The sequence below is a fragment of the Pseudorca crassidens genome, chromosome 20 (genome assembly GCF_039906515.1).
Source record: "Pseudorca crassidens isolate mPseCra1 chromosome 20, mPseCra1.hap1, whole genome shotgun sequence".
Lineage (NCBI taxonomy): Eukaryota > Metazoa > Chordata > Mammalia > Artiodactyla > Delphinidae > Pseudorca > Pseudorca crassidens.
Genome location: NC_090315.1, coordinates 13308183 through 13324679, shown reverse-complemented (window position 1 = coordinate 13324679; position 16497 = coordinate 13308183). Strand labels below are relative to the sequence as shown.

Here is a 16497-nt window from a genome sequence, read left to right as displayed (position 1 = left end):
CAGAGTTCTCCCTCCCTCACACTCTCCCCCAGTTCTTCCTGCACTCACTACCAGATTCAACTTTCCTAAATATTTGGTTCTTCCCTCAGTTCTTCCCTTCCCATTACTTTCAGGGTAAAGTTCAAACACATGTGAGATGCCAGCCTGCCTTTTCAGTCCTTTGCCCCACTGCCCTGCAGTCCAGCACAGTGTTCTGTTCTTAATGGTTGCTTGATATCCCTCAGTTGAAAGAAAGATTTATTTCCTGACCTACTCCGAAACACACCCCTTCCATCCATCTGTTCATTCATTCATTATCAGCCCTCGTAGTGCTTTCACACGTGCCCGCCGTTGGGATAGTCCGTGGAGGCACAGGTGATTTGGACAGTGGGTTTTGTGTGAGGGTCAGGAGCTCATGGGTGGGAGTGGCCTCCCCCTGGTCATTTCCTTTTCCCTTCCCTGACAAGCCTTCCCCCTCCCTTCATCCCCAGGCCCAGACCTACCCCTTCCTCCTTCCCTCCTTCAGCTCCTGTGTGAAGCCTTTTCCGATCAGGGAAACTAGGAATGATCACTCCTTCTCTATTCATCTTGGCTGGTCATCTGACACATTTTATTTCCTATCTGGTGGAGTCCATCCTCTAATTAGCTTGTGACTGTTTAAGACAGGGCCTGGGTCTCATGACTGTGACTGAAGTCAAGAGATGGAACCCACCTCTTATGAGTTTCTCCTACTACCCCCCATAGAACAGAGGCCTAGAGCTACTTGCTGATGGAGGGCAGAGGAAGAGCACTTGCTTTCATCCAGGGGTGACAGAGAAAGCTTCCTAGGATAGACCTACCATGTGATGATCTCTTTCTTCCTACCAGGCTCTGTGCTAGCCTTGGACTGGCAGGGTAAGAAGGGCACTCCACCAGAGGCAAGCCTGCTGCTGGGGGAGTGCCAGGAACTAGATGGGCACAGTGTACCTGGTCTGAGCATATGGTGGACTGAGGTCATCCAGCCTGGCTCAGGCAGGACGCTGAACATTAGACTCCACACTTCCACCCCTTTCCCTTATTCCCATATGTTGGAAACCACCAGTATTTTCACATAGTCCCTTTTAGTATTTTGGTAGGAGGGACTCTTGTTCATAATTTAGGACACTTTTTTTTTTTTTTTTTTCTGTACGCGGGCCTCTCACTGTCGTGGCCTCTCCCATTGCGGAGCACGGGCTCCGGACGCGCAGGCTCAGCGGCCATGGCTCGTGGGCCCAGCCGTTCCGCGACATGTGGGATCTTCCCGGACCGGGGCACGAACCCGCGTCCCCTGCACTAGCAGGCGGACTCTCAACCACTGCGCCACCAGGGAAGCCCTAGGACACTTTTAGAGAGAAAGAGACTGAAAAAAATGGTTCATTTCAAATCCTTTCAGATGTGGAGTTTTAGGAAGCCTGGAATATGGACAAATTGTAATAAAAGGTTTATCTAAATTCTTACAGATTCCCACTCCTGGCCCAGTACTCTTTGGGCTACCATAGGCTCCCAGAGTTCAGCATGGAGGTAATTCTCAGCGTGTAAAGGGGTGGATCAGAATCTGGGGGTGTGAGAGAAGAGTCTTCTTGGAAAAGCTTCCTAAATGATGCCGATGGCCCTCGTTAGCAGAGCCGGCCCTCTTCAGTCCCTGACCCTGCCCTAGGAGTTAACAGTCATTGCTCTTACTGCAAGGATATAAGGTTCCAGAGTTCTTTTGCTAACCTCTGTGGCAAGAACTTGAAATCCAGGAAGCAGCTTGGAGGCCACTTGTAAATTCAAGCAGAACCTTCAGTTCCCTTCTTCCCTTGTCTGTCCGTTTTCATGTAACGTAATACCTCTTTATGACACAGGGGCCGCTCTCCTCAGCCTCCCGCTGAAGAGGATGAAGATGACTTTGATGACACCCTTGTTGCCATCGACACATGTGAGTCTTTGGAATGCCTGTTTGATACTGCCTTCCACTCAGTATTGGGAGGTTGCCTTAACCTTCACAGAATTCCTGCCCGGCACCATCCAGAGCCAGTGTTAGTTCAGATGTGAGAAACAGCAGAGCTCTAGAATGAGGGTGCTGGTTTGGAGACAGAAGATCTGCTCTCAGCTCTAACTGTGAGATTCTGGGCAAGTCATTCTACTTCTCTGAGCTTCTCTTCAGGGAGGAATAATCCTGCCCTAATACCTCAGAGGACTTTGAGTGACATTCATCAGAGAGTGGATACCAGAGCAAGTTGGAAAACCCTAGCACCCTGTAAACACGGAGGGTTGTCATTTAAGCGGGAAGGGAACCTGAGTGCTGCTGGGGAAACTTAACTCTTTGACGGCCGTTTCCCCAGTTTCCATCAGCTGCTCACGTTCCTGGTGAAACCAATGCCGTTTTGTCTTCTCAGGCATTAACCTGGTCTGTCCTCCAGTTCAGTTTTCTTTCCTCTGGATAAGTGGTTTTCCCCTTGACTGTGCATCTAAACACTTGGGGGAATGAATATAAAGGTCCTGTCCCTCCTCAGACCTCCTAAGACAAATTCTAAGTGGTAGAGCCTGTGAATCCGAATTTTTAAACACACCCAGAAGCCCAATCAAGTCTGAGGGCTGCACTTTTCAACAGAGCGGAAAGTTAACAGAAGTTCATTCGTGTACTTCTTTACGAAGCTCATGTTTATAGACCAGTGGCTACATGCTTTGGAAGAGATAAAGACATCTCGTACACAGTCCCTTCTATCGCAAGATCTCAAAGACATATACCCAGAGTAAAGCTAAACATTTTTTAAAGTATTGGGTGGCGGTGGTCCCTGAAGCAGCATCTGATCAAATGCCAGTTGTACAGACCATGGCACTCAGCCTTTAGAGAAAGGAGAGAGCCTACTGGACGAGATGGTCAGAAAAGACTTGAAGACGGGGGAGAGTCCGAGCAGCAGAGTCCTAGGCCCACTTGAGGAGGTGGGAGTCTGTGGTGCACCTGACAGTGGTCCTGGGTGGTGGGTGTGGATCAGGGTCAGATGTTTGTGCAGCTGTTGGCAGCAGGAGTCTGGCTTCCACACTAATAGAGGTAGCATGGGAGATGGTTGAAGTGTATGGCAGTGGGGATTAACCTTTTTAAATTCTAAAATCCCTTGAAACTGGTAAGAATATGGACCCTCTCCCTAGCAAGTGTACATCCCCATCAGAAGCATGTGTGTATTATTTCCAGGGGCGCCCCCGACAGCCATCCTGGGACCTCAGCCAGGTGAAAAACCCTCGTTCCTATGTAAAGTGGCTGTTTTCATCCTGTGCAGGCCAGTTTGCAGTAGTCCAGGGCCTTTGTGCTAAAAGGGAGACTGGTTAGGCGATGCGGCTGGCTTCTCATGAACCTGCCCCCGTGATGTGTCAGCTTGTGTACTCCTGGTTAACACTCTTGGGGAACTTACCTCTGCCTGTGCCTGTCCCTCTCGGGACCATTAAAACATCAGCCAAATACAGGCTTTTTCCTCCACAGATAACTGCGACCTCCACTTCAAGGTGGCCCGAGACCGGAGTAGTGGCTACCCACTCACAATTGAAGGTTTTGCATACCTGTGGTCAGGAGCCCGCGCCAGCTATGGGGTCAGAAGGGGCCGTGTGTGCTTTGAGATGAAGGTGAGTGGGAGCAACCAGACGGGATAGGGACAGAAAATAGGTCCATCCTTTGGAATAACCTGTCACCAACCACCTTGGTCAGAGCCATGATTGCAAAAGAGATTTGATTGAGCATAGACTGTGTCCCAGCAAAAAAAAAAAAAAAAAAAAGTAAAATGAACTGAGAAGAACTATGTCATTGCTAAATAATATATGGGGAAAGCAGGCTGACCATACATTGCTTCTTCAAACAGATTTTCCCTTGATGGGGTTTGACCCAGGTATTGTATAGCCAACCATTCTAAGGATGACATACTTGTAGAACTAGGAAAAGGAGTTGTTTGGAAAAACAGTGAGCTAGAAAGAATTGCTCATCACCAATTAAAGGGAGGACAGGGAAGAGCAAGAAAAAGAAAGGTTCTGCCATCAGGTCATCCTCTACCATCATCTCTCCACAGTTCCACGTCCGGTTATGTTTATGAAAATAATATGTGCTCGTGTTTAATAAAGTTCAGAAAGCATAAAAGACTATAGGGTGAAAACCAGAGTTATACTCACATCCTCCCAATCCCCGTCCTACCCTCCAAAGATACCTTATGTGTTAACAATTTCTTGTGTATCCTTTGCATATCCAAACTTATTTATGATAGGTAATACTTACAAAACACATTGCATGTGTTAGATACAGTGCCAAGTTCTTTTCATGGATATCTCTATTAATCCTCACAGTATCATCATGAAATACATACTGTTTTTAGAGGTGGAAGCTAAGACCAAGGGTTATCGTATTTGCTTGGCTAAGACGTTGATTCTAAGTTGTGCATTGTTTTGTGCTGCTCGTAGAGAAACACTGCCAATTATACTGACGGGGCTTTCACACATCAATTGTAAGATATATCCTGACTTTGGAGATGTTAAAATGTGAAAGATGTGTGTGCAAAAGTCAGTGACATAGGGTAACTTTCTGAAAGCCACAATCTAATGCAGATAGATATTGGTTATTAGACAGTCTAACCTCTGATTTAATTAAAGTTTAAGTCAGAAGATACCTTTTTTTTTCTTTTTAATTTTTATTTATTTTTGGCTGCATTGGGTCTTCATTGCTGCATGCAGGCTTTCTCTTGTTGCGGCGAGCAGGGGCTACTCTTAGTTGCGGTGCACGGGCTTCTCATTGCGGTGGCTTCCCTTGTTGCAGAGCAGGGGCTCTAGGCACGTGGGCTCCAGTAGTTGTGGCACGTGGGCTCCCGTAGTTGTGACTCGCGGGCTCTAGAGTGCAGGCTCAGTAGTTGTGGCGCACGGGCTTAGTTGCTCCGCGGCATGTGAGACCTTCCCGGACCAGGGATCGAACCTGTGTCCCCTGCATTGGCAGGCAGACTGCGCCACCAGCGAAGTCCCCAGAAGGCACCTTTTATTCTTTCTGCTGCTTTTACTTAATACTGTGTCTTGGACATTTTCCCATACCCCATTGTATCAGCCCTGCCTCATTCTTTTTAACCGCTGCATCATATTCTGTGGCAGGAATGTGCCATAATGTGACCAGTGCCTTATAGGTGGTTTCTACTTGCTTTCTCCCTCCCTGCCTCCCTCCCTTTTCAACATAAACACTGCCTCACTGAATATTTTTGGGTGTATGTATCTATAGGATAAACTGGAAGTTGAATTGCTTGGTTATAGAGCATGTGCATTTATAGTTAATAAAGACTGCTAAGTTGCCCTCCAAAGACATTGTACCAGTTTATGTTTCTACACCAAATGTTATGAGAGTCCCTGTTTCCCCTGCAGCAAGTGTTAAAACTAAAACATAACTGGTTCTGAAATTCCCTTCTCTGTGGCCCTGAACTCTCCTAAGCCCTTTAGAGGCCCTGGTTTCAGTACAACAGGCCCTTCAGAGCAGTGTAGATACCTTTTCCCCAGCAGCAAAAGCCTGCTGCTTTGTTTGTTTGTTTGTTTGTTTGCTTGTTTGTTTTTTTTAACATCTGTGCACTTCCCTCCTGTATTGCCTCGTAACCCATCAGCCTCCAGAGAATCACTTCTGAGCCCTCTTGTTCTCTGTTCCCAGATCAATGAGGAAATCTCTGTGAAGCACCTTCCATCTACAGAGCCCGACCCACACGTTGTCCGTATTGGTTGGTCCCTGGACTCCTGCAGCACTCAGCTAGGTAAGAGGAGGTCAGCCAAGCAATCCAGAGAGTAGAGCGGGTGCCTCTGTCCCTGGATTCTCAAGCTTCCTAAGTTTCTCTTTCCCGCATTGGACCCAGAACAGAACCACCCTGGGATGGAACAGACAACAAGGATTAGGCTTGTGCCGCCTCCCATCTTCAGACATACAGGATTCAGTTGGCAGGACCACAGTGATAACAACTTTTCTACAAAAATTTATCCTGCATCTTTAAGGAGAGGGTCCAAAGTCCTCTTTAGAAAACTGTTCCCTTTCTTAAAAAAAAGACCAGTTGTCTCCTGTTCTCAAACCAAGCTGAAAGTAATAAGTTCCTCAAGTCCCATTAAGTCCTATCTGGAATTTTCTGTCCAGAGCTTAACCCAGAGTAAAAGAGAAAGCAGAGACCAATGGGGCCAGGGCTGGCTGGTGGAGAGGGGCAGGGGCTGCCTTGAGAGGTTTTGAATTTTCACAGAACCCCAGGCCTCAGTGACCTTCTGACCCCAAGTGACTGATTTCAGTGACCAATGCTGAGAACCTTCTTCCTTGGTCATAAAAACATTCTGATTATGAAAATAATGTGTAAAGAAAAAAATGAAAATAATGTGTGCTCCTTGTGAAAATTCAGGCCATTACAGAGGAGAAAAATGAAAATCCTTCTAAACCTGTGAGATAACAACCAGTGTTAACATTTTCATCTGTAGCCTTCCAGACAGTTTGTGTTTTGTCCTTTGTGTTTCTCAGATGGGGCACATTATACGGACTACTGTAACCTGATTGCTTTTTCCCACTTAATATCCATGGGTATATTTTTGTAAATAAGCATAGCTTTTTTGACCACTGCATAATTTTTCACTTTACAGTTGTATCACTTATTTATCAATGTTTTGTAGGTCATTTAAGTTGATTGCAAATTTTTGCTGTTAAACACTTGAGCTGCCCTTGTGTGTAATTAGTCTGATCTTTAAAAGTAGAAGTGCTAGGTTAAAAACAGTGAACACTTTTCATTTTGATACGTATTAGCAGTTTTTATTTAAGACTCATGTGTCATCTCCTTTTATCTTTCTTTCACTTTTGAGGTATAAGTGGAAAGTAGTTGATAGAGATAAAGATACAAAGCCCAGAACAGTGGAGCAGATGTCCAAGGTTACACAGCTGATTCATACTAGAACTGGGCCTGGAGTTCATGCTGTTGGCTCCTGCTTTACTGGCAGGATGCGCCTTGGGTTCCTGGCCTAGGATCTCTCTATAACCCAGATGTCAGCCAGGGCCCCTGGGGTCTCAGTCATATTGCATCAGCACCCAGTTCTGTAGCCTAAGACAATCCAGTACCTTTCCTAGGTATTAGACCTTATGGTCTGCAGAAGCAAAATCCTTTTACTGATTTCTGACCAAAACTCATTGGCACCAAAAATTGACGCCATTAGGAGACTTAACTGAATATTGAATGTCACAGCAAAGGGATGCATCTCAGCATACAACCTTCCTCTATCCCAGCTCCTCTCTTCCCTCCTCCCTTTATTTTTCCAAATTCTCCCTTCTGTGCAAAGCAGTTCAGTTCAGCTCCTACTCCCAGACTTAACATCTAAAGCCATCAAGCCCTCAGAAGTTCTGCATAATGAGGGGCTTCCTTTCAACGGAACCTTTCTTACCTTCCCCGCCAAAAGCATCTGATTAGTAAAACTAGTAAAGAAAATGATTTTTTAATTTAAAACTACATGACAGCCATAAAGGCTGTTGTGACCATCGCAGGTTTAACCTGCCTTTGCCTGTTTCTTCCATCAGGCGAAGAGCCTTTCTCCTATGGCTATGGAGGCACTGGGAAGAAGTCCACCAGTAGCCGGTTTGAAAACTACGGAGACAAGTTTGCAGAGAATGATGTGATTGGCTGCTTTGCGGTGAGTGCTGGCAGCCTGTGGGAGTTGGCAGAACCAAATGTTGGTCCTGTCAGGTCAACCTGCAGACTTTTCTTTTTCAGAATACCTCTGTCCATTGTCTGCCCTGTGTCCAGCCACTCTCGCCATACCTCTTTGTCTCTCTTTGACGCACTGGAATGTTTGCAGTCATTTTGTGCAAAATTCTCCCATTCTACCCCTTCAGGTCTTTTGTGCAAAGCCGTCAGGTGGCAACCCTGAAGAAGTTTGGGGATGTCAGGTGTGCACAACCTTCCTCCCTTCCTACATACCAGAGTTACATTTTCTAAACAGACTCAGGAATTTCTTATCTTCCTTTGCTACAGAATAGCCTATCCATTCTCAAAGGCAGTGATGTTGGCTCTTTTCCCACTTTAGCATCATCTCATCCCAAAACTTCTTCCTTCCTTCACCTCACATTGGTTAAGCCAGGCTTCCAATAGTGCGTTGCCTTTGAGGACGGTGGGGATGGATGCAAAGCAGAACAAGATAGAGGATGCCTGAACTGCTACTGAACTTCAGTCCCCAAGAACAGTGACCAGCACTCACAGTGCTGTGGAGTGTGGCTGTTGCCTCTGGGTCCAGAATCCCTAGACCCAGACCCAGTCCCTGCTCTTCCTCTCACAGCCCTGGACTACCCTCCCTGTATTTCAGTTTCTTCTCGATGAGAATGTTTGCATCTACTCTAGAATTTCATGTGGAGTCATTAAGTTAACCCATTAGAAGCACTTACAACAACGTCTGGCACATAATAAATGCTCAGTAAATACTACTTAACACTATTATCACTAGAAGTTAAATGTTTGTAAAATGTGCCGTGAAGCCCCAGGGAGGAGTGACTACCCAGGTGGATGCTTCTTCTTGGTTTTGTTCCCTCTGCATCCTCATGTTTGTACACAGGTACTTTTTTTTTTTCTTTCTTTCTTTTTTTTCCCCTCTTTTTTTTTGCGGTGCGCGGGCCTCTCACTGTTGTGGCCTCTCCCGTTGCGGAGCACAGGCTCCGGGCATAGCGCAGGCTCAGCGGCCATAGCTCACGGGCCCAGCCGCGCCGCGGCATGTGGGATCTTCCGAGACCGGGGCACGAACCCGTGTCCCCTGCATCGGCAGGCGGACTCTCAACCACTGCGCCACCAGGGAAGCCCTTTCCCCTCTTTGAAATAATTTCAAACTTAAGGAAAAGCCATGGAATTCTCATAGAGCCCTGTCCAGATTCTAACATTTGCTTTACCATTTTTCCCAAATATATGTACATATATGTATATGATTTTTATCTGACCTGTTTGAGAGTAGGTTGCCTACATTGTGTCTTTATTCCTTAATACTTTAGCATACATTTCTTAAGAATAGAGCTATTATCTTAACCACAGTACAGTTATCAAATTTAACATTGATTTAATGCTATTGCCCACTCCATAGTCCACATTTAAATTTTGTCAGCTGTCCCAACAACATCCTTTAGAGCAATTTGGTTTCTAGTTCAGGATCACAAATTGCATTCTGTTGTCATGTCTTTTTTAGTCTGAAACAGTTTCTCAATCTTCCTTTGTCTTTCACAACCTCATTATCTTTTTAATAAAAAGCATGTTTTCTTAAAAATTAACCATGTTTATATTCTGCACATTGTTCCAAACCTTGCATTTTTTTTCCATTTAAAAGTAAATCTCTTAAAAAAAAAAAAAGTAAATCTCAGCTATCTTTCCCTGTATGCACAGATAGTCTAGATCTAGCTCAATTTAAAACATTGTTGAATAGTTAATAAATTCCTGTGGTTTCCAAAAATATCCAGAAATACAGAAAGGTATAAAGTCTTCTTGAGACCTTCCCACTCCACCCATGGTTCACATATGCCCTCCCCTACACATAAGCCCACTGGTATTCAGGATTTCTTTATAAAAATACAAGAAAGATGATTGTTATTTTTCTTCTTTTACACAAAAGGTAGCATGTTATACATGTTATTTTGTATCTTTTTTTGTTTAACTATGTATCTTAGAGTTATTTTTTTTAATATATCGCTTCACAGAGGATTTCTTTGTTCTTTTATATAGTCCATAGTCATTGTGTTGATCTACCATATTTATATAATCAATCCTCTATTAATGGACATTTGGTTAGTTCTCACCTTTTTACTTAGTAGCTGCCTAGTATTCTGATGCAGGTGTCAGTTTCCCCGGTGGACCTGAAAATTATTTGCTGGAAGTCAGTGCTGCAGTGACAGCTTATCTTTTTCCCACTTATCAGAGTATCTTGGAGGGCTTTTCGTGTTCCCATACATGGATATCCTGTGTGATTTAGTCTCTCCCACTTTCCCTTTGGAGCACATTTAGCAGTGCTGGTGTGAGCAATTTGCACATCTTTGCGTTCTTGTGGGAATATGGTTGTAATATTTACCTCTGAAAGTATAACTTCTGAGTCAAAGGTGTATTTTTAATTTTTTTTTTTTTTTTTTTTTTTTTTTTGCGGTATGCGGGCCTTTCACTGTTGTGGCCTCTCCAGTTGCAGAGCACAGTCATCCAGACGCGCAGGCTCAGCGGCCATGGCTCACGGGCCCAGCCGCTCCGCGGCATATGGGATCTTCCCAGACCGGGGCACGAACCCGCGTCCCCTGCGTCGGCAGGCGGAATCCCAACCACTGCGCCACCAGGGAAGCCCGTATTTTTAATTTTTGATAGCTACCATCAAGACTGTACTCCAGGGAGGTTGTAACAATTTAATGTTTCATCAGCGTGTGACTGGGTTCCCCAGACTGTCCCATCTGAGCGTGAGGTTCTGTGAGTGTGTGGCAGTTTGGAACTTTAGGCCTGACTCTTGCTTCAGCCTGTTCATTTTTACTTCTACTTTTAAGATTTTATGTTCAGTTTCCTTTGTTTAAAGAATGCCATCACTTTAAAAGACTCAGAGTGAAGGGTTAGAAGGGGTGTGAAAAATCAATGACCTGAAGGAACTGGTGGGGAGGACATTTGTGTCAGAACTTGAGTTCTCAACATTCACAAAACAGAAAGGACAAAATGGCCTTCCAGGTAGAGAGAACAGTGTAACTCACTTCAGCAAACCGTAAGGAGTAAAATACTTGGAGCCTCAGGCTGCAAAAATGGCACACTTTGAATAATGCGAGGCTTAAGGACTTTGGGTCCTTAGGCCCTGGTGTGGCACTCGGGAATGGTTTTGCAGAAGTGACACAGCTACCCTTGCGTCTTTGACAGTTGGTGCCGTCGGTGGTGGGTTTGTCAGTTGAGGGTGCTGGTTTGTGTACAACATGGTAAGTTCCTTTAGTGAAGCTGGTGGACGTAAGGAAGGCTAACCCCCACGCTGTTCATTTCCGCGGTAGAGCAAAGGTGACCTGGGCCACTCTTGCTCAGGTGAGAAGACATGGCAGGGACTGTGCTGTGAGGATCGAGGCAGGATTTAGTCCAACAGATGTTTGCATGTCTGCCCTGCGTGGTCTCGACCTGTGTGGGTGCTTACGGATACTTACAGATATAAAGGACTGTGTAGAACTGTGCCCTGTGAGCACTGAGGAGGGTAGTGAGGAGGCTCCTTAGGGAAAGGGGCTTTCACAGCTTCTCAAAGGGCAAGTCCCAAGGTGGTCTCCGCATGCAAAAGGGAGGAAATACCACGTCTTGTACTTTTCTGTCAGGAACCCGACCTGTGCTTCCGTCTTCCGTATGATCCCAAGTTTTGAGTCTCCCTTAATTGTAAACCTTTACCCTGCAGCCAGAGTGATCTTTCTGAAACACAGTTTTGACCAGGCCATTCCCCTATTCAAAAGAAGTCAGGAGCTCTGCTCTGCTGCTGTCAGCACGAATTCGAACTTCTGAGGTAACAGAGAGCCCCTCCCTCGCTGAGAACAGGGACCATGTCTCCTCCCCACCACTTTAGCCCAGAGCAGTGCCTGGCATCTTGGAATGAGAGCACGCATTCATTATGCACTCACTCTGTAGTCAGCACATTCACCTGTTAGATCCTCAGAACAACTCTATACAGTGTGGAATCTTATCATGGCCCCTCTTTTTTTTTAATAACTAAAAATTATTTATTTATTTATGCTGGGTCTTAGTTGTGGCACACGGGATCTTTGTTGCTGCGCGAGGGCTCTTAGTTGGAGTGTGTGGGAATCTAGTTCCCTGACCAGGGATCGAACCCAGGCCCCCTGCATTGGGAGCTCAGAGTCTTATCCACTGGACCACCAGGGAAGTTCCTGGCCCCTCTTCTTTGATAAGGAAACTGAAGATGGAGTAAATGGTAGAGCTGAAGCAGCCTGCCTTCCAAAACAGGATCTTAACCACTAAACTTCAACTGATCAGTAAGGACTCAATAAACTGTTGAATTAAAGAATATGGTCCCTTCCTGGCTCTCCAGCTGTACCTGAAATCACTCCCCAACCCCCAACCCCCAATCCTTTATGCTTCAGCCAGTCTGACCCTATGTTCGCTCACTGCCAGATTTGTACACAAACAACACTTCTCTTTAGGACTCTCTCCTCTCACCCCAGACTTGGCTCCTTCCCGTTTATTGTTCAGGACTTGACTTCCTCCTCAGAGAATCTTGCTCCTGTGTAGGTGCTCTTAACTGAATTAGGATGGTGTCCTTGTCTAATTCCCCACTAGGCTCTGAGCTGTGTCAGGCCCAGATCACTGTAGACATAAGCATCAAGAAGAGCATATAAATGAATGCACGTGTAGAGCAGGGCCTGACTTAAAAGGCCCTGCTGTGGCTTTCTTTCCATCTGTTACCTGCTGGGGATGAGAATGGACAGGACTGCTTTTGCCTTCCTCTGTCTCAGGCTAGGCACAAGACTCAAATACTTGGAGCTTCCTAAAATTACACACTTCACATCCACCAGCTTTTTGGGTCTTGGGCAAGGAGGACTTTGGGCTGCATGTTGTCTGAGCTGTTCCCTGGTGCTTCCCGATGCATCTGTACATTGAGGAGGGACGCACTTGAATCTGGGAGGCCAGCTCTGTTTCCATTCCCTGCGTCTGCTCTGACTTGTGCCTCCCAGTGCCTTAAGCAGAACATTGGCAGTTATCTTTCTCTGGCTTTATTTCCTAGGACTTTGAATGTGGAAATGACGTGGAACTTTCCTTCACCAAAAATGGGAAGTGGATGGGCATTGCCTTCCGAATCCAGAAGGAAGCCTTAGGGGGTCAGGCCCTCTACCCTCATGTCCTGGTGAAGAATTGTGCAGTGGAGTTCAACTTCGGGCAGAGGGCAGAGCCCTACTGTTCTGTCCTGCCAGGCTTCACCTTCATCCAGCACCTTCCCCTGAGTGAGCGAATCCGGGGCACTGTCGGACCAAAGAGCAAGGCAGAGTGTGAGGTGAGTGGGCCTGGAAGCCTGAATTGGTGGCCGCCTCTCCAGAGCCACGTTGCTGCCAAGACAGAGGGGAGACATTCAGTAGCTGAGTGTGGTGAAAGCTGCTGTGAGAGTGAGGTGAGGGCTGTGCGTGTGTGACTTAGTCCAAGGAGGGAGGGGCCAAGGTAAGACACCTAAATGTCAGAAAGATTCCAAAAGGAAGTTGCCACACTGCTCCTTGGGTGTGGTCAGAATCTTGGAAAAGGAGGCTTTCCTCCCAGCGGAAGAGGGTGTGAAGGCACTTCCTGGTGAGCGAGTCCTTGGAGGAGGTTGTGTAGCTCCATGCTCCCATCCAAGGCTCTCCGAGAACAAAAACAGCAACTGGACTTAGAGCTGATTTGGTTGCAGAAGCTGTACTGGTGGTCTTTGTCCTCAAATAATGTTTCTTTCTGATATACAAGTGATTTTGTGTTTATTCTAGAAAATTAAGAAACATAAAGAAAATTAAAGTTCCCTTTAATTCCACCAGCCACAAATAAGTTTTCTTTGAAAGTTTTGGAGCTTATCCTATGCCTTTTGCTGTGCTAGGTGCCATTTATACACACACACTTACAGTTGAGATCTTAGGGTGTAAGCATTTTGATATCATGCCCTTTCACTTAGTGTTATTTTGTGAGCTTTGTCCCACCACATGAACACCTCTTTTGAAACTCATTGTTATTAGCCTCACTATTTTCCTCTTTTTGGGCATTTTGGTTACATCCAGTGTTTGCCAAATTGTAAACGTACTGATTAGAAATGATGCTCGTCCTTATGCATACAGTCTGTCCCCATCTGAGACTCCGGGAAGGTTATACCACTCCTTGTGCCTATTCCGTGGACCTTTCCCTTTCAGAGGCCCCTGAATCCCGCCTAAACAAAAATGTAAATACTCATAAGAGCAGGCCCTCTGCTGAGAGTCTGACAACCCTCATCTCTTTGAATCCCAACAACAGTACTATGAGGTAGACGCTGTTACTGCTTCCATTTCCCAGAGGTGGCCATGAGGTTTAGAGTCACCCTCACGGTCACCATCAAGTCAGGGTGATGCCAGGCTGCCATGCCATACACTGTTTCTGGTTCACAGTGTCCCTCCTGGTCCTGTTCTTATAGATTCTGATGATGGTGGGCCTGCCTGCCGCCGGTAAGACCACATGGGCCATCAAACATGCAGCCTCCAACCCCTCCAAGAAGTACAACATCCTGGGTACCAATGCCATCATGGATAAGATGCGGGTAAGGATAGCCCCTGGTCTCTCCTCTTCCACCTCCCACTCCCTGAATACTGCTCAGCAAACAGGACCAACCACCCCTCACCACCCCCTGCCCACAGGTGATGGGCCTACGCCGTCAGAGGAACTACGCCGGCCGCTGGGACGTCCTGATCCAGCAGGCCACCCAGTGCCTCAACCGCCTCATCCAGATCGCTGCCCGAAAGAAACGCAACTATATCCTAGATCAGGTACTTAACTGGTGACTGTCACGCCCCAGGAGAGGGAAGGGGCCATTGGGTGCCTGGGAAGTCCTCTCTGGTCCTTGTATTTTTTTCCCCGTAATGCTCTTAGACTGCAGTACTGGTTAGAGGTCAACCATACATGATGGCACAGTCCCAGACTCTTAACACAGCTTTCTGAGTCTGGTCTGCAAGCAGGGGTCTGGAGCAGCAATCCAGGCCTAGCTCAGGCCATAAGCAGCACAAAAGAACATTTTGTGAGAGCAAATTTTGTGAAATGGAAAGGCATGGATTTCTGAGCCAGACAAACCTGGGCTTGAATCCCAGCTCTGCTGCCTCCTAGCTGCGTGCCTGTGGGCAGCTGACTTTATCCTCTGAGTCTCCTGGTCTGTAAAACACAGCTCAAAATGGTGCCCGCACACCTAACACGGGAACTGGCACATAGTAGCTGGAGGTGGTTGTTAACCTACAGGATAGGTGTGTCCCAGCTTCTCTTAGCATGTTTGTATGACTGTCAGGTACCTATATGTTACATATTTTTTACCTGCATTTCAATGAAGAGCAAAGTTCTTAACATTAGGCAATTTGGGAACTTTTGAAATTAAACACAGAATTTTGTATGAAGATGCAGATATGTTTGTTTGTTTGTTTGTTTTGTTTTTTGGCCTCACTGCATGGCGTGTGGGATCTTAGTTCCCTGACCAGGGATCCCATGCCCCCCTGCGTTGGAAGCGTGGAGTTTTAACCACTGAACTGCCAGGGAAGTCCCAGATATGATCTTTTTTTAACTAAAATGTTTTGAGTTGGGATAGGAAGATCGTCTGTGGCTTTTGGCATTCTCAAAAGTATGAGTGACCCAAACGTGGTTAAAGATCCCTGTCTCAGAGCAACGAGTGCTTCTTGTTTACCACCTGTGAGACCTCCTTGACGTTTGTCCTGAAGGCTTTCTCAAGTAGCAGATTTTGTATTTGAGGATGTACAAACAAGCCTCTGTTCCCCCTCAGCCTTGTATTTGTGTTTTCTTAAAAACCTGTAAGTGTGCAAATATGTAAACTAAGTAGCACCCCCAGCCTGGCAGCCTTAACTGGAGTGCCTTCCGTATGTGTAGTCCTGAGTACTTGGTTACCATGAGTTCAAAGGGCTTCTGATGAGGGTGGAGCTGGTTTTAGTGGTTGATCAGAAAGGTGGTTGGAGGGACTTCCCTGGCGGTCCAGTGGTTAGGACTCCATGCTCCCACTGCAGGGGGCCCAGGTTCAATCCCTGGTCAGGGAACTGGGATCCCACAAGCTGCATGGAGAGGCCAAAAATAAATACGTTAAATTAAAGCCAACTTCCAACCTTTTTTTAAAAAAAAAAAGGAAGAAGGAAACGTGGTTGGAAACTCCAGGGGATCAAGGTGCTTTTGCATAGGAGTGAGCATCTTACACAAAACAATTAAGCAGGAGCTTCTGGGTTGGTGAACAAGTGGACAAGTGCTCTTCAGAAGAGCATGGAAGTTCTGTGCCCCTTCCCACATAGCTTGCCCTTTGTGTTTGTTCCATCTGGCTGTTCCTGCATTATATTCTTTTATAATATATTGGTAATCTAGTGTTTAGAGTTGAAAAATTGATGCCTCGATATCCAACCTTTGAAAGGAGTACAAAGAACTTATTCTTAAAGACAAAAAAAATGGCTACTGGCTGGTGATAGTTCTTTATGACAGAAAAATTAAATGATCTTGCCAAGCAGTTAGGTACTGAGAGTAGAAATCTGGTCTGCTGATGAAACAGTTATGCTCAGTTGGCCAAGGCTATGCAATACAATTGGCATTCTTCTGTGATGGTGGAGATGTGAGATTTACTCTGGGTTCTGCTTTTCTGGAAAGTAGACATGAAAAGGTGTACTACTTTTATCCAGTGACCAATGCCGCAACCATGGGATTGAGCCCTGAAGACACATTTGTGAAGAAGACAGGACATGATCCCATAATAGTAAATTTTGATAAAAAACTACTAATTGGGCTAATGTTTAGAATATATTTATGGGGGAAGGGGACAGTTGGGCACAGGGTAGTCCAAGAGCTACTC

The 16497-nt window shown here is 46.0% G+C and overlaps 1 protein-coding gene across 10 annotated transcripts in view; it reads left to right on the top strand.

Moving 5' to 3' along the window:
- HNRNPUL1 (heterogeneous nuclear ribonucleoprotein U like 1) overlaps positions 1-16497 on the top strand; it is a 36503-nt gene that overhangs the window by 8460 nt on the left and 11546 nt on the right. For all 10 annotated transcript variants that reach the window (XM_067721282.1, XM_067721286.1, XM_067721280.1 and 7 more), the window contains exons 4-10: positions 1842-1915; positions 3458-3597; positions 5636-5735; positions 7517-7629; positions 12697-12963; positions 14092-14214; positions 14312-14440. In XM_067721282.1, the coding sequence (XP_067577383.1) occupies positions 1842-1915; positions 3458-3597; positions 5636-5735; positions 7517-7629; positions 12697-12963; positions 14092-14214; positions 14312-14440 (946 nt within the window). The remainder of the gene's footprint in view (positions 1-1841; positions 1916-3457; positions 3598-5635; positions 5736-7516; positions 7630-12696; positions 12964-14091; positions 14215-14311; positions 14441-16497) is intronic.